Genomic DNA, 23,450 nt, shown 5'->3' with positions numbered 1-23,450 from the left:
GTGAGTATCCTGAATATCAATTCAAACTGAGGATGAAAAATGAAAACAAAAATATTTAAAAATAAACATTTAATTCTAGACTTGGAAAGGGCTACAAACGATGGATATATATGTATATATGTAAATGGCTCTTACAAACAACAAAACTGATTTCTAGTGATACATAACTTGGATGAAAAATATCTACCCTAACCAAGAAACAAATGTGTCTTCTTAAGAGACTCTTTTTTCCTTCATGGCTTGTCTTACAAGCTCCATGTCTTCCTTTAACAACTGCTGCAACATCAGTTTGCTTTGCCCTTCAGGATTTCCACAGAAAATGCTTTTTATGGCATGAAGGACTGCCATTGCTCTATCAACAATGTCCTCACCAACTTTTTTATTGGCCGAATTCTGTGCATATGCAGTTAGGTGGGGACTAAAACCATATAGCAAGTTAATGAATGCTTTTAACTTCCCCATTTCCACTTGTGCCTCTTCTGCCTTTTCTGCTACAGACTCAGGTGGAGATGCAGGCAACTGGACTGCCACTGTCGATACAGGCACAGTTTCTGATGGCAAGGGAGGAAGTACCACTTCCACCTTCTTCTCTGTCTCCACCCACTCCTGGCCCGAGGGAGGACCCTGTGCTTCCACCTTCTTTTCAGGCTCTGTGTGAGGAATCACCACTGTCACTTTTTCAGACACTGTGTGAGGAATCACCCCTGGCACGTTCTCAGACTCTGTGTGAGGAATCACCACTGTCACCTTCTCAGACTCTGAGGGAGGAATCACCACTGTCACCTTCTCAGACTCTGAGGGAGGAATCACCACTGTCACATTCTCAGCCTCCATGGAAGGAATCACCACTGTCACGTTCTCGGATCCTGTGGAAGGAATCACTACTTCCATCACCTCCTCTGCCTTTCCCTTTTCCAACCTCTTCTCTGCTTCACCCGCTAGTTCCAGAGCACTTTTTAGGTAGCTCTCTGCTTTTCCAAGATAAGTATTGAGAGCTGGATCTTCTATAACTGCGCTAGGTGCATTCTTAATGGTTTCAATGAGTCTGTCAATCAACTCCAAGATTTCTGCACTTACAGACTTCTCTTGGGATTGTGTCACAGCAGTTTCACTGTGTTTTGGTTCATTACTGGTATGAGTTAGTTTCACATGCATTTTTCTCACGTTCCTTAGAGACTCCACCAGACTTGCCAAAGCTCCATTTGTTAGCTGATCAAAAGTCATAGCTTTTTGCGTGGTAGTATCAGTTTCCAACAAAAATGACACACTGACCAGTGATTGATCTGGAGTAGTTTCAGCAGAATTAAATACACTTGTCTCAGTTTGTTCTTCAGTATTTCCTTCCGGAGTGACTATATCAGAATGTAAAATGACTGATGCACCTGCGTCATTTCGGAGGTCCCAAAATGCTGTTGAGGTAGTTGGGGTATTTTCACTGGCCAGGGCAACTGTTTCCAACGACTCTACTTGTATTCCCTCAGTCTTTGGATTCAGGTTTAGCAAAACTGTGCCCAGTGCTTCAGATGGAGAAGGCTCTGGGTGGGAAGGCTCTGGGTGGGATATTATGATAGTTGCTGTTTCTGTTGGTTTTGGTGTTTGTGCTTGCGCTGATGCTGTTGGAATATTTTTCACCATATCTTGCAAAAGGCCTACAAGGTTATTCAAAGTCTTCTCTTCTTCGTTTGTTGTTTCCACTTCAAATATATGAGAAGGTTCTGTAAAGCAGAAAATGAGGTCATGTAAACCACAAATGGACCCATCTCTTGCTCACTTTCTCCTACTCTATAAGTGCAACAGTTTCTAAGGCCCACTCTACACTGCAGCAAACCACAACCCATGTGTTGCACAGCGTTGGGTCATAGGTCTTGTTCTGCCTAGAACTGATGTTCCTTGTTTTAGAACATGGAAACAGAGACAACGATCCATTTCTCTAGTGACTGGCTTCTCTGAAATGGACCTTTCAAAATGATTCTGTAGCAAGGATTTTCAAAGGTGTTGTGGAAAAGTAAAAGATGAGTGCTTACCTAGAGCTTGAAGATTGTCTGCTGTCTCTGATGAAATCTGCACAGTCATAGTTGGGTTCAGAGCGATCTGCAAAATAAGCCTAGTCATTCCCAGATGACTGTTACTTCACTGCAACAGCAAGATTTTCCATCATTTGGCATATGTCCAAATAAGCCCCATGTGCCAGGGTGTAATTGATATCAACATATTTAACACAGGAAGAAAATAAAAACTATGGCCAGGTGTCAGGATCCTGCCCAATTAAAACCCCAGGGAGACTTCCTCAGAGGGAGAGGCATGGCACCTTGTGGAAAATCTCACCACAGCTGGGAGAATGGAAGAGCCCTCAACAGCCCTAAGACAATCTGAATTACCTTGCCTCACAGACACCTTGCCTTCCTTCACTCCCAGACAACCTCTTTGCCACATCCTGAACTAGGGTTCCCAGGAAAAAGAGAAGCCGGGGCTCCTGCACTTTTCATAGTTGCATAGAAGAGGGAATTACAGCAGGTGCAGCTTCTCATAAAATGGCAAAATAAATTACAACAGCAAAAACAACAGGAATTATTAAGAAGGAACACATCCTCTAAGGATTGGAACTGGGGGGGACTGACTTGATTTTTTAAAAAACTTGCCTCAACGTGAGCAACAAATTACCCATCAGTTAATCAATCTGGACAACCTCATCAAAATTGGTCTCAAGACATGGAAGTTTCCAGGCATATCTGTACAGGAAGAGTAGGTTCCTAAAATACTCAGTTCCTAGATTGCTCAGGGCTTTAAAGATCAAAGCATAGGGGAGAACAAGCTCTGAGGCTCATAGGTACAAGACTCTGAATTGTAGTTCAACGTGTTAGGGTGTGAAACCTAAGACGCTGGCAAGTTAGCAATGTCATGTAACTTTAAGTAGTCAAGCTCGTTAAGTTGTTAAGTTGCTCAGTATATAAAGAGTGTTTGTTTTCTCTGTGTGTGGGGCGTGAAGCAAAAATGTCCGAAAGCTCCGGAGGTGTTTCTGTTATCTTTCTGCAATAAACCTGTCTTTGGAAAGACAGGCTTCCCTGTGTCGTTATTTCTTTGCTGCTGAGACTCTGAAGCCTTGTACTGCAACAAGAATCTCTGCACTGGACTTAATTAATGCTCTGCAAAGAGAGCTGTTGCTGGTGGCGCAGCGGAAGCGTTTACTGGACCAGTACAAACTCTCTTAGGTTATGGATCCTTCTACGTTTCTACAGCTGTATTGTGTGCAGAGAAAGTTAAAGCAGCTTTCGGATGAGAGAAGACCGGCTTGGTCGTAAATCCAGCTCTTAAAGGAGGCTGGAGGCGTCTGAAAAGTGAGTAAAACAAATCCCAAGGGGAAAGAGAAGAAAGGGCACACAGAGGGAGTAGCAGCAGACCCCAAGAATGGCAGTGGAAAATTTCCAGGTTCCCTTTACAAAGTTGAATTGCTAATTACGTGCAGTGGTCTAAGAGGGTTCAAGTCTGGTTGGAAGCCAAAGAAGTGTGGGCTGACTATGTCCAGAGGCGAAAGCCGTTTGTGGCTGTTGCAGCAGATGCCACAGCAGAGCAACAGGCTGCTGCACATGCCCAGAACAGGGAACATGATAAAATGGACACTAAAGCTAGATGCATGTTGATGGTATCGATAGACGATTCCCAATTACCTCATGTGGAAAATTTAAGGTCTGCATTTGAAATTTGGGAAACTCTTAGACGAATTCACCATAGAGCCACGCCCGGAGAGAAGGTGAACATTATACGTGCTTTGTATGAGTTGAAATTGAAGCCAGGGGATAGTGTGGTTGAACACACGTCACAGATGACTGAGTATTTCAACCGACTGTCATCTTTAGGTGTGAATTTTCCTGAAAATATTAAAGTTTATACTCTGCTTAGCAGCCTGCATGCAGGGTTTGAAAACTTAGTACTAACTTTACAAGTTTTGCCAGAGGACCAGCTGAATATGAATTATGTGACTGGTAGATTGTGTGAACAAGAATATCAACATCATCGAAAACGTATTGATAATTCAAATACCCCAAGGGTTGGATGTTCAGATAATTCCCAGCGTGGGAAAACTAGCAGGCAGAGCTGTAAGGAAGCCTCACAAGTGTCTGCTATGGCCAGCAAGTCATGTTTTCGATGTGGCAGCAGGTTTCATTTGATAGCAAAGTGTCCAGAAAAGCAACAGGAATTTCAACAGTCCAAGGCCAGTTTCTGGAGTTACAGGGGAAGACGACGTGAGAACTACAAGAATCAACGATCCAGAGGGGGAGCAGGTGCTGATAAGGGACTATCTGCAATGGCAGCACAACAGAGTCCTAAAAGGAGCCAACAAACTTTGAAGTGGATAATTGACAGTGGAGCAAGTCACAGTTTAGTTCCAGTGACATCTAGTGGCCGCTTGATGAACTGCAAGACATTGCCAGTTGCAAAAACCGTGACTATAGCAGACAATAGTAAACGAGAAATGAACCTTAAAGGCACAATTTATGTTAACTGTTTGCAAACTAACCTTCCTGTTTTTGTTCTTCCAGGAATGAAGAATGGACTTTTGAGTGTGTCATGCCTGGTAAAAAGTGGTTTTAAGGTTGAGTTTGAAAATGATGTGTGCATCATTACGAAACAGGGAAAGGAGCTAGTTAAAATTCCCTGTGAGGATGGGCTTTTTGTTTTGGTTGAAGAGCAGTTAGCAGCAGGTAGATGTTCAACAGGTGAAGCGCAAGCTAAGTGTGTAAATAAGGCTCCTCATACAGGTTGTGCACATCTACTACACAGAAGGTTAGCTCATATATGCTTTAAGTATGTAAGCAAGATGCCAGATTTAGCTGAGGAGTGTAACATTAAACCCTGTCCAAATTTTCTGGATTGTTGTGCTTGTAAACATGCTAAGGTTAAGACATGTAACTATCCTAGATCTGATAGAGTAAGCAAGAAACCCTTTGAACTTGTGCACACAGACGTGTGTGGCCCTATGCCAGTCAAATCGCTTGGAGGTGCGAGATTTATGCAAATTTTGGTGGATGACTTTTCAAGGGCTAGTTGGGTTTTCTTTCTGAAAGAAAAATCACAAGCAGCTTCCATCCTGATGGATTGGATTGAAGAAGTCGAATGTAAATTTGACACCAGGGTACGTAAAATACAATCAGATCGTGGTGGGGAATATGTGAACCACACGCTGGAGACGTGGTTAAAAAGGAAAGGTATAGTTCATAGACTTACCAATCCCTATTCACCACAGGAGAATGCAGTTGCCGAAAGAAAATTTCGAACATTACAGGAAGCCATTACTGCTTTGCTGTTTGATTCTGGACTTCCACAGCGTTTTTGGGCTGAGGCTGCACTGTATGCGAATTATACTTTTAACAGAGTGTACAATAGCACAGTAGGCAACACTCCTTACTTCATGCTATTTGGGAAAAAACCAAAAATTGATCATCTAAGAGTTTTTGGATGTCGTGCTTATGTGCTGGTGCCTAGGGCACAACGTAGGAAAGGCGATCCTAAGTCTAAAGAAATGTTTTTCTGTGGTTATCAAGCAAACACAAAAGGTTGGAGATTTGTGAATGTAGAAGGCAATCAAACGAAAATCACAATCAGCAGAAGTGCGGAATTTTGTGAACAGGATGGTTGGAATAAGATTCATGGAAATCCTGACATACTATTTGATGTGGTGAACAGTAACAATGAAACTCAGGCCCCAGGGCAGGTATTAGTTCCAGAACAGACTGAGGAATTTAAGTCTGAGGACGAGGGTGAGAAATCGTCTAGTTCACCCAAGTCTGTAAAGTCAGAATCTTCTAGCTCTAAAAGTTCACCTGTACAGCAAGAGAGACATGTAAAGTCAGAATCAGAAAGTTCTTCAACTACTAGTGACAAACAGGTGACGACTAGTGATTCTGGGTCAGAGGGGGAAACTGAAGGAACATCGCAGGAACTGTTAAGGCGTTCTAAGCGTACCAACAAAGGTAAACCTCCTGAAAGGTACCAAGCTATTAGTGTTTGGGCTGGTTTGGCAAATTGCGAACCTGAAAGTTTTGAGGAGGTTGAGCAATTACCCCAGGAGGAGGCCAGTAGGTGGCGTGAGGCCATGCAAAAGGAGTTGAATTCTATGAAAGAACTGGGTGTGTTTTCCATCACCAAACTGCCAGAAGGTGCCAAGGCAGTAAGTTGTAGGTGGGTGTACAGGATAAAGACAACAGCGATGGGGAAACCAGAGTACAAAGCAAGGCTTGTAGCTCGAGGTTTTACGCAAAGAAAGGGGTTACATTATTCCGAAGTCTATGCACCCACTTCAAGGAGTGAAACCCTACGGGCACTATTAGCAGTTGCTGCTCAGAAAGGGTTCAAAGTGAATCAATTTGATGTCTCTACAGCTTATCTTCATTCAGACTTGGCTGAAGAGCTCTATATGGAGCTACCGCCAGGATTGAAAGTTGGTAAATCAAATCAGGTATGGAAACTACATAAATCTATTTATGGACTCAAGCAATCTGCTCATAATTGGAATGAGTGTTTGAATGACGTTTTGGTAGGCATTGGTTTTAGCAGGAGCAAGGCTGACAATTGCTTATATTTCAGAAATTCAGGAGATGCTCAAGAATCTTTGCTTGTTTATGTAGATGACCTGATTTATACTTCAAAGACACAAGAACAAGTAAAAAAACTAGCCAAAGAGTTAAATAAACACTTCAAAGTTAAGAATCTTGGTGATGTGAAGGTCTATCTTGGTGTTCAGATAGATAGGACCCAAAATGGCAGTTTTCTACTGAATCAAAAAGGCAAGATATTGCAAATGTTGAAAAAGTTTAATATGACGGAGTGTGCAGGTGTTAAAACACCAATGGAAATGGGTTTTGTAAAAGACAATGAGTTCAAGGATAGTGCTGAATTCAAGCGTGCTGAAATCTTTCAGTCAGCACTGGGAAGCTTACTTCATCTTTCGCAATGGAGTAGACCAGATATTGCTTACGCTGTTAACTTACTCAGCAGAGAAGCTTCGAAACCTAGTGTAAATGCATGGAAAGGAATTCAAAGAGTGTTAAGATATTTACAATACACCAAAGATTTTTGCCTTGAATTATCTTCAGAAGGACAAGCACAGATTACTTGTTGGGCAGATAGTGATTGGGCAAATTTAAAGGATAGAAAATCAGTGTCTGGCTGTGTAATAAAATTTGGTAACTCTCTGATTGGGTGGAGATCCAAGAAACAGAACCTGATTGCTTTGTCGTCAACAGAAGCTGAGTTCTGTGCCTTGTCTGAGTTATGTAGAGATCTAGAATTTTACAAATGCTTGGCACAAGAGATGTATGAAAAGGCCATCACTCCAATCACTGTATGGGGTGATAATCAACCGTGTCTTAAGTTAGCACAAAATGGGCAGTTTAAAGGTCGTACAAAACATTTGGATATCCGCTTTCAAAATGTTTGTCAAACGGTAAAAGCAGGAATTGTTAAATTAAATTACTGTCCCAGTCATGAAAATCAAGCTGATGGTTTTACAAAACCGCTTGGGTTTCAGCGGCATGAAAACTTTTGTGAAGAAATGGGTCTGAAGTAATTTTGTTTTTTGTATTGCCAGCGAGAGGGGGTGTTAGGGTGTGAAACCTAAGACGCTGGCAAGTTAGCAATGTCATGTAACTTTAAGTAGTCAAGCTCGTTAAGTTGTTAAGTTGCTCAGTATATAAAGAGTGTTTGTTTTCTCTGTGTGTGGGGCGTGAAGCAAAAATGTCCGAAAGCTCCGGAGGTGTTTCTGTTATCTTTCTGCAATAAACCTGTCTTTGGAAAGACAGGCTTCCCTGTGTCGTTATTTCTTTGCTGCTGAGACTCTGAAGCCTTGTACTGCAACAAGAATCTCTGCACTGGACTTAATTAATGCTCTGCAAAGAGAGCTGTTGCTGGTGGCGCAGCGGAAGCGTTTACTGGACCAGTACAAACTCTCTTACAACGCATTTCAGAATGATCCACCTCCTCCTTAGAAGCTTGAAAAGTTTGCAGAGATTACATAGATGTATATATAGAACACACTTTTCTGATACCACATTATCAAGCTGGTTTTTGTGCTGTTCAGATTTTAAGAATGAGATGTTTCTGAATTTTAGGACCTTGCAAGCTTTTAAATCTCCTGAAGGAGTGTTTCACTCTGAAATGCACTGAGATAAAATAAAGTTTTGTACTAGTGAGCACCAGGGCCTGTTCTCCTTTTTTTTGTTCACTTTAGGTGCTTCCCCCGACCCCACCAGCTTTTTCTTGCTGTAAAGGACAAAGTCAGAGTTTTGCATTGAGCCCAGAAAAAAAGGACAAAGTGAAGCTGACAGTGTAATGTCAGCCCATCAGCTGGTCCCAGACAAAACCCTGAGAGATGAATTTGAGATGACGTGAAGTTTCCAGAAAGTCTTCATGGACAGACCAAAGCCATTTCCCCAAATACTAAAATTAATGTTACCTGCATTTCTTTAATATTGTCAAAAGTATGATGCACACCTAAAAAAAAGAAAAAGAAAATTAAACACCAGAGTTTTCACCACATTTTGATTAATTTTACAACGCTGATACTCTCAAAGAAGCCAAACACATCATTTTTAATATGTGGTCCAAAGTCTTTGGGATGTTGTTTTTGTTATTTTTTTTATATCCCCCTCCCCCACTCAAAGGAGCCAGGGTAGCAAACACACAAATGATAATTTAAAAAACAACAACACCCCAATAGAAAGGCAGACTTGAAGTGACCTTCATTTAAAAGGCTTGTGGAGTCATATTAACAACCAACAATGTTGCTGTTCTAACTTAGTTTGCAGATTGCTTCTCACACATCAAGCATTCACAAAACCCATTAAGAAGCTACTTAAAATGGCAACCAACAGTGACATCATCATACACAATGGCTGAGTACTGGCAAGGTCTACCTTACATTGTTATGAAGAAGACAAATACAGTGGTACCTCGGGTTACATATGCTTCAGGTTACATACGCTTCAGATTACAGACTCCGCTAACCCAGAAACAGTACCTTGGGTTAAGAACTTTGGTTCAGGATGAGAACAGAAATTGTGCTCCGGCGGCGCGGCGGCGGCAGCAGGAGGCCCCATTAGCTAAAGTGGTGCTTCAGGTTAAGAACAGTTTCAGGTTAAGAACGGACCTCCAGAACGAAGTACTTAACCCGAGGTACCACTGTATGTTAAATTTTCAAAGATGTAAAAGGATATTTGAAGTAAAACAGGAAGGACAGGACAAAAAAATGGCTTGCTTTTACTACAAAGATTTTTCAAATGGAGAGATACCAAGAGAGAATCAAGGAGATGGACTAGAATTTTATTCAACATTTCGAAACAATTACTGAACAATATTGCCAAAAGAAACTTTAGAAAATAATTTTAATATATGAATTGATTACACAGATATTGTGGTTTGATGTCCAGCTACGTTCTGAATCTTTCTTTATAATTATTAATTACCCCACCCTATTAGGCTGGGCTGCCCCAGCCACTCTGGGTGGCTTCCAACTCATATAAATACTTAATATAACATCAAACATTAAAAACTTCCCGATGCAGGGCTGCCTTCTGATGTCTTCTAAAAGTTGTGTAGTTCTTTATCTCCCTCCATAGGGAGGGTGTCACTACTGAGAAGGCCCTCTGCCTGGTTCCCTGTAACTTCACTTCTTGTAGAGAGGGAACTGCCAGAAGGCTCTCAGAGGTAGACCTCAGTGTCCAGGCTGAACGATGGGGGTGCAGATGCTCCTTCAAGTATACAAGGCTTTAACACTTTGAATTGTGCTCAGAAATGTACTGGGAGGCCAGTGTAGATCATTTGGGACCAGTGTTATATGGTCCCAGTGGCCACTCCCAGTCACCAGTTTAGCTGCTGCATTCTGGATTAGTTGTAGTTTCCGAGTCACCTTCAAAGGTAGCCGCACGTACAGCGCATTGCAGTAGTCAGATAACCAGAGCATGTACCACTCTGGCGAGACAGTGCACAGGCCGGTAGGGTCTCAGCTGGCATACCAGATGGAACTGGTAGATAGCTGCCCTCGACAAAGAATTGACCTGCGCCTCCATGGACAGCTATGAGTCCCAGGCTGTGCACCTGGTCCTTCAGGGGCACAGTTGCCCCATTCAGGGCCAGGGATTCCCTCACCCACCCCCTGTCCCCCCTAAAACAGTACTTCTGTCTTGTTGGGATTCATCCTCAATCCGTTAACCACCATCCACCCTGCAACAGGCTCTAAACACTCACACATACACATCATGGTGACACATAAAAACATGGTGAACATATTCAGCATGCACAAAATTATAAAAGGGTATTTAGAACTTTGAAAGGTAATGAAATATGCTCAAAAGTTTGAGGCCAATGAAAGCAAAATAGGTATCAAATCTATATTATTTTGTCTGTGAAGTTCATAAAATACTATCAGTGAAGAAAAAGAAAACTTCTTGCCTCCATCTCTCTCACACACATATGCACGTCAGTGAAGAAGGGAAAAGATGGGGGAAGGGGAGAGTTATATCCAACCAAATCATACTCTTGAGTAGGTCTACTCCGAGTATACTTTGGTAGGCTAAGGCCCAGTTTCCATCACAGATAGCAGAAACATTGAGCCTCTGAATGGAGTGCTTATCGGTGCAAATGTTCCTGTTTCCTTCTCTAATGTGAACAGTAAGTTAGCAGGTTCCTATTTATTCTACTCTGGGAGGAAAATATCTGGATTGCAATATGGATGAGAATTTTAGGAACAGATTCTCAGAAGTAGAAAATTCTAATCTTCCCCAAAGAAAATTATGCTCTTGATTTTAAGTGTATGTGCAACTGATTTACTAAATTTGGGGGGGGGGGGATTTATAGCAGTGTACAATTATTAAAATGCAATAAATAAAACATAAAACTAGCTTTTCAAAAGAAATCTGACACTACCCATGTCTAGATAATGCTCTAAATTTCTCAGTGAATGGAAAACAGACAGACTGCTTAGCATCTCTGACATAACACCGTAAGAATAAATAGAAAGCCCAAATGGATAAAAAGAAAGTTCAAGCAGAGCATTTGTATCTTTAAAAGGTATCATCAAAAGAGTTAGCTGATTAGTAATGCTGGAACCAGGTCAACTTACACACACACACACACAAACAAATTTAGAAAACAGGAAGTCTCTGGTGGCTGCCTTGTATTTTGCTGCCTCTGGGGGACAAATGCAAACGAAAGAAAAGATGACCTGGGTTGTCAAGAAAATTGATTGGTACTTAGCTGTCATCTTTGAAAATTTCTCACAAACTGCTATGGAATAAAAAATAATGTTGGATGAACAGCCTGATCGGCTGCAACTTGACATTCAACCTTCCTGTCCATCTTTCTAGTCTAGAAAGTCATTTTATACGCTGAAAGGGGAGGCAAATTCTTTTTTAAAAAGTCTTAAATTAACAAATGTCAAAAAAGTCAAAAAATATATAGGCAGTATCTATTTATCTATATGCAGAACTGAATGTATAGTATAACCAACCAATTTCGCCAAGTTTGAGTACGTACTACAATAGGAAGACAGAGGGAGTTCCCCCTTTAAAAAAAAAAGGTTAAAGAAAGGGATTCCTCAGTTTTTTGTATTTCCCCCTTTCCCTTTACTGTACTTCACTTTCCATCTTATATGCTGGAAGCTGCCCAGAGTGGCTGGGGCAACCCAGTCAGATGGGCAGGGTACAAATAATAACATTATTGTTGTTGTTGTTGTTAAGGCTCTTGACCACTATGTAACAATAGTCAAACCAACCAATTTCAAACACTAGGGCATATAGAGAGGCTTTTTCCTACTGTAGGTCCACAGTTATGGTACTTCTTTGGAGACTCTTGTATCTATTCTGGCTTAAGCATCTTTCAATAGTAGGAAAACTTTAGAGCTGCTATGGAAGCAGACATATTTGACACCTGGTGTAAAGCTTATTAGCTACAATTCATAAAGGTGAAGAGCTGAAAAACACTTAAAAGAAAACTTACGCCCAGAACTGGACTGTGACTTCATACACACCATACATTTATAGCACATGACTTCCTCCAAAGAATCCTGGGAGCTGCAGTTTACCTATCACAAAGCTAAAATTCCCAGCATCCTTAGCAAACTACGGTTCCCAGGATTCTTTAGAGAAATTAGTGATCTGTTTTCCATTAATTAAATGATGTGAACCATCTCCTCTACTATAAGCCTGCTTGCTCTTGAATATGAAGGAGAGGCTCTTCTCCTCACCCCTTGAACATCTGAATTGTGTTTTACTAACACATAGGGGGAAGGACTTCTCTGCTGCAATATTGTGAAAACCTACTTTCTTTCAAGATGAATTTGGATTGCCAAATGGATGACTGTTTATGCTCCCTGAAATTTTTGAAAATGTTTATATTCTGCCTCTGTCTCTCTTAATCACTTGCTTTTTGCTGATTGGTAAGGTGGTTTGCAACACAAAAAGTGTTTCATTTAAGTAACAACAGGAAGGCAAAGGTATATATATGCTCTTAAGAGTAATTGGTACCAATGACTATACTTGATCACAGTCACCTTATTGATGTGGCTCCTTCTGTTAAACTTTTTTGCAGCACTGCTGAAGCAAATAACTAGTAGTCCATAAATTCTAGGAGGTGGCAATGATACTATATGGTGTTAATAACACACACACACAAAATCTTCTGCAATACCTGGGTGGAAATCAAAGCCAGGCTAGTTATCTCTGATATAGGCACCATGGAAAGAGGCTTACTTCTTTAGAGGAAGCCTGCATACATAATGCTGATTGACAACATATGTTTAAAAATGTAAAATAATTCCAGTGCAGGAATGATAGCTAGCATTTATATAAGTGGAAACCCAATGCCCAACACTCTCTCTTGAGAGAACTGTACACTCACATTAATTGGGCATTGGGTTCCCACATATATAAATGCTAACTATCATTCCTGCCCTTTTCTAGGGTGGTCAAGATTATTCAGGAGAATTATGGATATTGTTGGCATCTGCCTGTCTTCAGAGACAATGGAGTGCGCCTCCAGGAGAGAAGTCAAACCACTGTGTTGGGCGCACTGAAGTGACCTCCTCAGGGCGCAAGCCTGAGCAGTGTGCATGCAGGTCTTGGGCCGCCCAGACAGCAAGACCCCGCTCTCAGCCTCCCTGGTCCAAAGGAAAGCAATATATTTGACACCAGCTTGGCTACAGGAGTTGCTGGAAGGAGGCATACAAGGCTCATCAGCCAGGGAAGGTAGCTTATCTAGGAGAAGGAATCCTAAACCTCTGCTGCTTTTTGGGACACCTTCGGGAGATGAAAAGGCTAAGGAGTAAACCCTTCACAAATCCAGAGTGGCAACCCAAGGGAGGTTGGATGGTGTTTCGTTCGCTTCCTTCCAGCCACTGTTGCAGCAGAGTTGATGCCAAATGTATTGCTCTGCTTTCCTTTGGAACACATAAGTGAGGCAGAGGGATCTTGTTGTTTGGACAGCCCAGGACCTCCACACACACTGCCCAGGCTTGCGCCTCGAGGATATCACTTCAGTGCTACTATCACAGTGGTTTGACTTCAACTCCGGAGGTGCACTCCATTTTATCTCGAGACAGATGGAGGCCGACAATATATATACACACATACGGAACACCGTCCACCGAGTGAGAGCACATCAGAAAGTGAAATCATTTCCAGAGGAGTAACCCTGCTCATCTTTTTCGGGGGAATAAAAATAGAGCAGCAAGTCTTGTGGCATCTTAAAAACTAATACCTCGTGACTGTTAATAATAAAGGGTTGTAATAGCCAAGGCTAGCCCGTCTCAGAGGACTAGAATCAGATATAATAACAACTATCAGACTTTAAGGTGCCACAATCCTCGTTGTGGCTATTAACCCCATCCAGGCAGCCCCTCGAGTCAGCAGGAGCAGGCCATACTCAGGGCTCCAGGAGCTGGTGAGGGGGCTGGTTTGGGGGGGGGACCCCTTCTCTCTTCAGGGTGCGGGTGGGGAGTCCCCTCCATGCTTGGCCAGAGAAGCAGCGAGCGAAGGCGGCGCTCGCCATTGCCTCAACTCACTCACGCTGGGCCGGTGCTCCCGGCAGCAGGAAGCCGAGGAGGAGGAGGAGGAGGGCCCGCAGCAGAAGCGGCGGCGGGAGGAGGAGCCAGGGCCGCCGCCGGGGCCGCCGCCGCCGCCCCACCATTCTCCCAACAGGCGCGCGGCTGCTAGGCCTCCGGGCGTGCGCTTCTTATGGCGGGAGGCGGCGGCGGCGGGAACCCCAGAGCAACCGTCGCCCGTTCGCCCGCCCCTCCCCCCTCCTCCTCGAGCGAAGGGAAGGAACCCGCCGAGCCCGGCGGCGCGGGCTCTTCTTTGTTTCCCCCTCAGCGGCTTTCCTTCCCCTCAGAGAACCCAAATATCTCGTCTCCCAACAGGCCGAGAAGGAGCGGGGCTCCTGTGCCCTCCCCTACAGACACCTCCTCCTCACGGATACCCCACCACCGTTGCCCGCCCTTTTAAAAGGGCCTTTTTATACCGCAGGAGGAGGGTGGCTCCCCAGATGTTTGCTGGTGGGAGTCCGAACACTTGGAAGGCCTCGCATGTTCCCCACCCCCGTCCCTGATAAGGCGGAGGGGAGGGAATTTCGCCCTCCCTCCAGTTGACTTAATTCGCCACACACGTAAAAAAACCAGCCACCGTCGTGCCCTCTCCATAATTATTCCTCCCCAACCTGGTACCCTTCAGATGTTGGATTCGAACTCCCACCTGACCACCATTGGCCCCGCTGGCAGGAACTGGGAGCAGTTGGGAGTCCCATCACCTGGAAGATGCCATGGGTTGGCTAATCCTCACTCTTTACGCCACCCGTCCTGGTACATATTTCCTCATGCACAACACTGTCTTGCCATGCTTCCACTAAGCTGGTGCTCTCCAGATGTTTTGGACTAGAACGTCCATCATCCCTGACTCTTGGCCATACTTGCCGAGGCTAATGGGAATTGGAAGTAAAGAAACATGTGGAGGGCATCATGCTGGGGAAGGCTGTGCAGGAGGGCATTATACCCCAGCCTCTCACTCTGACTGCCATCTTTTATTTCACCTCTATTCCTGTCTCCCCAAACACAAGCAGCCGTTGCACAAACCCCCTTTCTTCCATCCCTCCTCATACAACCAACCCATCTCACTCACCCCTTCATTCAAGATCTCCCTTCCAAGGCTACCCCCTTCATTACACTGCCCACCCCCTTCCCATTTCCCCCCTCTTATGTCCCCCCTTGTTCCCCAGAGCCCCCTTCCTCACATTCAGAAGGATTAGCCATATTCGACCTCCCAAATCATTCCTATCCATTGCAGCATCATTTGTGCAACTGGCCTGGCTGAAGTGGTCGCTAGCAGTCCAGGACGTTGCTTTCAAGGTAGGTGAAGTTTATTGCACAGTTTCACATTGTTTCAGGGCAAAGTCGTGCATTTTGAGTATGGTAGTAGTTTATCAGACTTCTAGGTGATTTTCAATACCATCAACCAGTAGCCTTGTGAACTAGTTGGCTAGTACCATTTACGGCTGTTCAGATTGGTTTTAGGTGGGGGTTGGAGGTCTGCTACTCTGATCTATAGCACCTTAAAGTAGGGCTCCATCTTGTCCTCTAAACTGTTCTAACATCTACATTAATGTGCTACGATTTGGAATGTCACCAACATGCCTGTGACACACAATTCTGTTTCTTCTTGTTTAGGTTGATGCCCTCAACAGGTTCTTGAATCAATAATGGGCCGGATGAAGGCCAATACACTGAGTTTAAGCCAGGTAAGAAGCTCCCAGGCCAGACAGCTATAGATATATGAATTTGACATGTTATGGATGAGGCTGCATTCCCTGAAGTAGAGATGGGGAACCTCAAGCCTATGGAGCTGAATGCAGCCCTCTAACTTATATTGTCTATGGTTTCAGTGACTTTGTTTTGATGCTGCTTTTGACTTCGAAAAGAACATTGTTTTGCAATCTGCCCCTTCCTGGCCCTGCGTGGTTCTGAATGCCTTTGTCTTGCTGGAATTTCCTTGAATTGTTATAACAACTTCTTGTCTTGATGGAGTAGTCTGTGGGTCTACAAACCTGACGTGGCAGGAATATCGCATACTGTGCAAAGTTAACATTGCTCCATCTACACTTGCCTACAGGCCTGCCCAACCCTATCCCACACCCCATGCCAACTGAAAAATTACAGATTCTTGCTTTAAAACATCAGGTTTGTAGCATGGATGTGCTCTTGCTAATCCACCTTTGCTGACAGATGCCCTGGTGTCTTCTGTAGCTCATAGAATATTTTAAGAGCTTGAGCTAGAATGACAGCTGCAAACCTTCTTGGAGAAAGAAAACCTGGCTTGTTATTCATGCTCCTGATAGCATCCATCTTAGATTACTGCAATGCCTTCTACCTGGAGCTGCCTTTGAAGGCTGTTTGGAAACTTCATTTGGTTCAAATTCCAGCAGCTAGGCTAGCTTGTACAAGTTAAAGGGCATATTCTGCTAGTGCTTAAACAGCTACACCAGCTGCCACTTTGCTTCTGGGCACAGTTAAAGGGCTTGTCTTGTTAAACCTAGAGCTGCCATATGTCCGGATTTTCCCATACATTACCAGAATTTCAGAGGGGGGCATGCTTTGTCCTGGATCTTAGGTAAGGTAATCAAAAAAAGAAGGGTTTTTTTTTTTCGTTTATGTAAAGAAAAAAAGTTCAACAACCTTTGGGGTGTCCTGGTTTTTACTTTCTGAAATATGGCAACCCTAGTTAAACCCTGAATAGCCTAGCAGCATTTCCCACAAGATATGACAATCTTTAGGTCAGGGTGGGAGCGCTCTACCTTATGCAGTATGGTGGGTGGCAACAGAGGCGGATGGTGTCAGTTCACCTTATCCCACTGTCATGTCTTCTAGGTTACATACAGCTGATCATTTTACTCTCTCTTATAGTTGCTGACAACACTAGTCTCTTTTGGATTTTATTCAGTTTTTTATCATTTCAAAATTATGTTAAGACTCTTACAGTGGCTTCAACTAAGAGACAGGATAGAAATATTTCACCAAACAATATTAAACATAATTTCCTTTGGGTTATCCTTATAATTCTATAGTTTCATGTGTAATATTTTGACTACAACTGAAATAATGACAGCTTTCAAATTATGCTCTTCAATAACAGTTTTTATTAAAGAATGCCTTCATAAAATATAGAAAATAGTGTAATATTCAAAATTAACTGGGACTGTAAAAATAAGAGGGAAGAAAATTAAATGAAGTCTGAATGACACATGCATCTCTGCTAATAAACAAGTACAGGTATTTCAAGATACTTAGTCTGCAATTCTAAAAAATATAAGAAAGTCCTTTAACAAACACAGTGGTACTTTTGAGTAAATATTTGCAGGAGTACGCTGTTATAGATTTTTGTTTGATGAAGTATTTAGTGTTATCTTACAAAGCTTTCATTCTTTGTGTAGAAATAATTTGTGTTCTCGACACCTTATAGGGACGCGGGTGGAGCTGTGGGTAAAACCTCAGCGCCTAGGACTTGCCGATCGCATGGTCAGCGGTTCGAATCCCTGCGGCGGGGTGCGCTCCCGTCGTTCGGTCCCAGCGCCTGCCAACCTAGCAGTTCGAAAGCACCCCTGGGTGCAAGTAGATAAATAGGGACCACTTACCAGCGGGAAGGTAAACGGTGTTCCGTGTGCTGCTCTGGCTTGCCAGATGCAGCTTGTCACGCTGGCCACATGACCCAGAAGTGTCTGCGGACAGCGCTGGCTCCCAGCCTATAGAGTGAGATGAGCGCACAACCCTAGAGTCTGTCAAGACTGGCCCGTACGGGCAGGGGTGCCTTTACCTTTACCTTTTAGACACCTTATATTGCATATAGCAATGGTAATACTTAAACAACAATCCTATAACAATAGAAAGACAAAGCAGCAAACACAACATCAGATCATCCTCCTTGAAAGGCCACTTCCATGTTAACACAAAAGTTGGTGATAAAAAAATGAGCTGGTTTGACAGACTTTTCTGAAGTGAGAGTGCTGCCATCACAGAAAGGATGCTGCACCATGAGCACCAGTAAGGGTGACAAGCAGTAGTGGTGCTTGTCTATTATTATTATTATTATTATTATTATTATTATTATTATTGACACTTAGTTGCTTTTTTTTCCACAGCAACTCAAAGCGACGTACAATATTTTAAGCAAAAAATAAATATATAAATACATTAAAACCAGCAAAAACAAAAATAAAACCCATATAAAAACATACCACCCATGCAAAAAGGCCATGTTAAAAAATAAAGGACTGATTAAAAAGCAGTGCTTTTGGCCTGGTGACTAAATATATGTAATGATGGTGCCAGGCAAGCCTCCCTGGGGACAAGCATTCCATGAGAGCCACCACTGAAAATGCCCATTCTCATGTTGCCACCCTCCAGACCTCCCACTGAGGCACACAAAGAAGGGCCTCATATGATGACTGAACAATAACCTGGTGTCCTCCATGTTTTAGACCAGTGTTTCCCACACTTGGGTCTCTAGCTATTTTTGAACTACAATTCCCATCATCCCTGACCACTGGTCCTGCTAACTAGGGACGATGGGAATTGTAGTCCAAAAAAACAGCTGCAGGCCCAAGTATGGGAAACACTGTTTTAGACTATAGCTTCCATCAGCCCCAACCAGCATAGTAAAGGCTGCCCTAATACAACAACAGATAGGAGTACATTCACCAAAAGCAAACCAGGAGACCTCCACACGCCCCACTGAAATGGAAGCTAGAGGATAGTGGTTTATACCCACAAGCTGCTTGTTAAAAGTTAGAAAACATGTCATTTGCCCTGAATCTGAAAAGAGCATTATATTAAACCTTCAGATGGAATCAGGAAACTGATATATTTCTTGTCTTTCAGTCCAATTATATCGCATTAGAATCTTAAAAGATATTTTGTTTAGAACCCTTAATTTAAAAACACAATTTTAAAACTCTCCTTTAATACAAAAAGGAAAATAGATTACACCATGCTCTAACAGAAGCACTTCAATTGGCTGTGCATGTGCACACATGTGCAATATCAAAAATATCAAATGCTCCATATCTGAAAATGATCACTATGCTGTAATTTTTTTGCTTTTTATGAAAAAAATGCACAATTGTCATGAAAAGTTGCCCTATGCCACATTATGTTACCCATTCTGTTGCCTCAGTCCAGCTTAGTTTAGAAAACAAGCTCTTCCCTTTATCCTCTTGCAGCAGCCTGAAATGCATTAACAGTTGTGAAAAAGTACATACACTTTCCTTTGAAGTCACTTATGTTCCAGTGGGGGAGGGAGTGCCAAAAAAAGTAAGAAGTATGTGTTTTTAATTCCCTTTGGAATAACAGGGGTTCCTGCAGCAACGGAGAGAACAACCATTTCCATTTGTATTTCTCACTGAACTTTGGTGTGATCACACTTTTACAAAAAGTTGTTATTTCGCAGTGCTGGTTGTAGAGGCAAAACAGCAGAACCTTATGAAATTGTACAAGGCTTGCAAAACAGTGATCTTCTGATCACTGTTTTCCTCATACCTGCAAAAACAGAAAAGCGGGGGCAGGGAGGAAGACAAGAATGCCTACAGCTCTGCAAGTGCTTAATTTGTGCTAACATTTTTCAGAGATTCAATGCCAGATACCATCCTCCTTTAAGACTTAAATTTTGTGGGTATTTGAATCTTTAGTCCTAACAGCTGAAGACTATAAAGCACTTTGCATACTGAAAACTGAGAAAGAGCAGCAGTAATGCAAGTGATCCTGCACTACAGCTTGGGTTCCCAAGCACTGAGGCTAGGCAGAAATATTAGCAGTTGCTTGTCATCTAATCAGTTGGCCCCAGAATCATGGCTGTCACCTCTCTTACACTGTAATGTAATGCAAAGTAAATGTTTGAGCTCAAGTGCTGTGTATTTCATGGTTCTTGAAGCTCACTCATGGGGCCTTTTAAAATGCCAACAAACTCCACATGTCCTTGTGGCTTATGTTCTTTTCCTCCGAGCTGACCTTCCCCTGACTAGATAAAAGATATGGTCCATAGTCAACTGATCTTTAGGAAGTCTTACAGAAAATCCATCCCTTGACTTGTTGACTATGCCAGTTCCAGTTAAAATAGCCAGACAGCTCAGCAGACCTCTCCTGATGCACTGCCTGAAAAGGAGAATGCTGGAATACCAAAGTCACTTTATGATGACTGAACCATTGAACTTTAAAACAGTTCTACCACTGGAAAATGCTGATATTGACAATTAAAAGGGTAACACAAACTTAAGAATACTGATACAACTTATTTGGTTTTTTAGAGGGATCATTGAAGGGTGAATTGCATCCTGCCAATCTTCCCTGAATTATCACATGTGAAAATATAGAAAGTCAGCCCTCCACTAAAATTCATTACAGTATTTTAAACATATGAAACTCAAGAAGATTTCAAGAAGAAATCCAACTTAGCATCCTAGTTTATCATGCTTGATTAGGCTCCTCGCTGCTTGGGAGGACCAAGAGCAAGATTTCAAGCCTTGGGAGGAAGGAGAAGAGACACAAGTCCATACCTGAAGGTTCGTCAGTGTGACAAGAGCAATTAACATAACAGTATGACCCTGTTTAAATAGTATTCCCACATGAACTTTATTTCTGATCCTGCAGCTTGAAATCCTGGAAGTCCTCCAAAGAAAGTGAGCTTGCAAGTACCAAGCATTCCTTTTATAAATACCCCAGTGATTACCAAAAGATCTCTTCTTCACTCTGGGGAGTAGTACAAGAGGTGCAATGAAAGGGAAGAGACGTGTGACACTGCTTGGAAAGCAGAAGTGTAACAAGATAGGCCAACAGCAAGGGTGCCAACAAATGACAACCCTCCCAAACCAACCACACCTCTTTTCAAACAAGCCTGGATATGAGGGGAGGAAATGCAGTCACATCGGAGTACACCCTTCCATTGCTTCAAAATTTCTTCTGATGGATTCTGCCTTCTTTTCGTCCCTAGCTGGAAATGCAGGGGAAAGGAACTTGCAAAAATTATTGTATCAGACGCCATATTTGAAATACAGCTCTCTTGCAGCAATTCCCATTTGACAGCCCCCAAATTCTCCCTCAATGTAAACAACTCAGTCCTGGCATGCATTCTTTTATTTCGAAGTACAAGCCCTACATTCAGCCCCAACTTTAACAAACACCTTCCAATACTGTTGCTCATTGCCCCAATAGAAATTCTGCCTAGACCTACTAGCATCACTTCAAGGCACAGTTCCTGCATACCCAACAGTGCTGCTGACTGTATAATACCACCAGCAACTTTAAAACACCGCCTTTTCCTCACATTCCCTTGCTTACACCATTGCTGAACTATTCATATAAGGATACTGCCTAATCTTTAAACACATGCTCTACCTTTTTTGCAGTTGACTACTATTGCTTCTTTTCCTATCCTCACCAGACAGAAAGAACAAGTGCCCCCACCTCTTATTTCTGAGATAGTTTTTATTCCATGAAAACTATCAACATTCGACAGCAATTATTGTTATCTTGGGGAAGACTGTCACTTTCTTGCAAGCTTTCTTTCTACTCATCATTTCCCACTTGATGCCTGTATTCAAAGCCAGCCCTCTCATTTCAGGAGCCACACCCACCCTGCAACTGGAAAAGAAGTGTTTATATTTCTAGGAGACAGCGCCACATTTCTAGATGCTAGGGCAATATGGAGCTAGGATTTGTTCAGCCGTTCCCCATCACAATGATCCCCCCTCAATAAACTCTAAGTCTTCTATCTAATTTCCTTCAACTCCTTTGACTCTTTTCAACAGAAGAACCCATTTCACAACACACCTCCCTGAACTATTTCCCCTGCCAAAAATTCTAACCCACCTGTCAATGCCCAGCCCCATTCTGGATCTAGCCTCGTCTTTTCAATTTCAGAGCATCCGCTGCTCTAAAATACAGGTTTCATGCATTAGAAATTACGACCTATGCTTCCTAAGCTTTAAATAACTCCCAGATCACTTATATCCTCTTCCCATCCCATAATGACTCCCAGGCAGCCCTCCTTCCAAATCCAAAATAACCTCGCTCCCTCCCTGAATCCATTCTTTCCTAACCCTTAACGCAGACCCACAACTTCGCCCTTTCCATTTCTACAGCCTTTAAGTGCTCCCATCGCATCCCTAGCCTCTTCCCTCCCTCCCTCCCTCCCTCCCTCCCATCCCCACCCCTTTCTTCTCAGGGTCAGCAGTGCTCCTACCCACCCACCATTAACCCACTTTTTGATACAGACCCCACCGCACACATTTCTGCTCAACAGCCCCTCCCCATTGCTGGTCCTCCTCCCCGACCGTCCTCGCAAATGCGCGCACACGCACACCCCGGCGCGGGAAAGGCCCCCTCCTCGCTTGCTCGCTCGTCGAATCCAGCCTCCGACAGCTCTTCCATCCGTCGCCTTCCGCGGCTAGTCCCGACTGCGCCTCAGCTCGCTGGTTCCCAACCGGGCTGTCCTCCTTGGCCGACCGTGCCGCACTCTCCCATTGGCCCCCGCCGCCCTTGGTCGCTCCCCATTGGATCTCGTGTGCGCTCCCCGAACTCCGGTTGGCTCTCGCGCACGTCCGTAACGGAGGAGCTTTTTTTCGGCAAGCGCCCGCCCCCGCAGTTATCAGGTTAGTGTGCGCGCTTGTTGGCCGCGTTGGGGGATTCCGAGCGGAGCTGGTTGAGCGCTCAAAGTCCCTCTTGCCTCGCGCGCTGGCTTTGGTCGGGGGGGCGGGAGGGGGGGTCCCTGGCTTGCTCCATTGGTGTCAATACAAAAGAGGGAGCCGAGCGCAGCGCAGCGAGACGGAGCGAGCCTCCTGCTGAATCAGGGACATGGACATGAAGAAAAGGATCCACTTAGAGCTGCGGAACAGGACGCCCTCCGACGTAAGCCTGTGCAAGGAGATTTTTATTTTATTTTTGTAATGTGGGGTGGGGGGCTTTGTGAGAAGGTGTTGGTACGGGGGGCAGCTTGCAAAAAGAGAGCCAATACATCAGGAGTAAGGGGGCGCGCTCGCCGTGGGGAGAGGTGGGCGCCGTCTGTGCCAGCTGCCGTCGTGGGTGCTTTTGCTGCCCTTGAGGTGCCCACGGTGTGTATGTGTGCGCGCGCGTGGCTGTGTGTGTACCCACATGGGGGGGGGTGCCCAAAAGCTCACGCGTTCGAGTCTGACCAAAGATGGGGCTGGGGGGGGTAAGAAAAATTACCACCCGGTTTCCAAGGCAAGTCTCCTTCGTGTTTGGTTGCCCGGGTGGCAGGGAAAATAGCGCCCTGGGAAAGCGCGTCGCAAAAGCCTCGGCATAATAATGGCTTGTCGAGTTGGCGCTGCGCTCCGGCGGGGACTGGAGGAGTTTGCTAGGATCAGGTTCTGGAGCCGGGCAGGTTGGGAGGGTCTGCGAGCGACTTGGGGGG

At 43.8% G+C, this 23,450-nt stretch overlaps 2 protein-coding genes and 1 long non-coding RNA gene across 4 annotated transcripts in view; 1 reads left to right on the top strand and 2 right to left on the bottom strand.

Moving 5' to 3' along the window:
* Window positions 1-52: 52 nt before the first annotated feature.
* LOC308573821 (uncharacterized protein) lies at window positions 53-22,806 on the bottom strand. The gene is made up of 4 exons (XM_081171210.1): window positions 22,383-22,806; window positions 8,450-8,487; window positions 2,025-2,091; window positions 53-1,715 (listed from the first exon to the last, which is right to left on the bottom strand). The coding sequence occupies exons 2-4, from the start codon at window positions 8,453-8,455 to the stop codon at window positions 214-216; spliced, it is 1,575 nt and encodes a 524-aa protein (XP_081027336.1). The 5' UTR covers window positions 8,456-8,487; window positions 22,383-22,806; the 3' UTR covers window positions 53-213.
* ANP32A (acidic nuclear phosphoprotein 32 family member A) overlaps window positions 15,369-23,450 on the top strand; it is a 26,335-nt gene continuing 18,253 nt past the window's right edge. The window contains exons 1-2 of one of the 2 annotated variants that reach the window (XM_081171314.1): window positions 15,369-15,385; window positions 15,704-15,774. In XM_081171314.1, the coding sequence (XP_081027440.1) occupies window positions 15,736-15,774 (39 nt within the window). In that variant the 5' untranslated portion in view covers window positions 15,369-15,385; window positions 15,704-15,735. Of the gene's footprint in view, window positions 15,386-15,703; window positions 15,775-22,766; window positions 22,928-23,450 lie in introns of those variants that run through there. The other variant, XM_081171313.1, reaches the window with a different exon arrangement.
* LOC308573899 lies at window positions 17,147-22,368 on the bottom strand. The gene is made up of 2 exons (XR_014002179.1): window positions 17,861-22,368; window positions 17,147-17,485 (listed from the first exon to the last, which is right to left on the bottom strand). It is a non-coding gene; the product is annotated as an uncharacterized lncRNA (long non-coding RNA).

Source organism: Podarcis bocagei, assembly GCF_964188305.1.
Source record: "Podarcis bocagei genome assembly, chromosome: 14".
In the NCBI taxonomy this organism is placed as follows: domain Eukaryota; kingdom Metazoa; phylum Chordata; class Lepidosauria; order Squamata; family Lacertidae; genus Podarcis; species Podarcis bocagei.
Note: the sequence above shows the minus strand (reverse complement) of the source record. Positions and strands in the feature narration are given on the sequence as shown.

Excerpts from the sequence above, each read along its gene's own strand:
- LOC308573821 (XM_081171210.1), bottom strand. Across the intron at positions 1,716-2,024 it reads AGACAATCTTCAAGCTCTAG|AACCTTCTCATATATTTGAA; the intron begins GTAAGCACTCAT and ends TCTGCTTTACAG.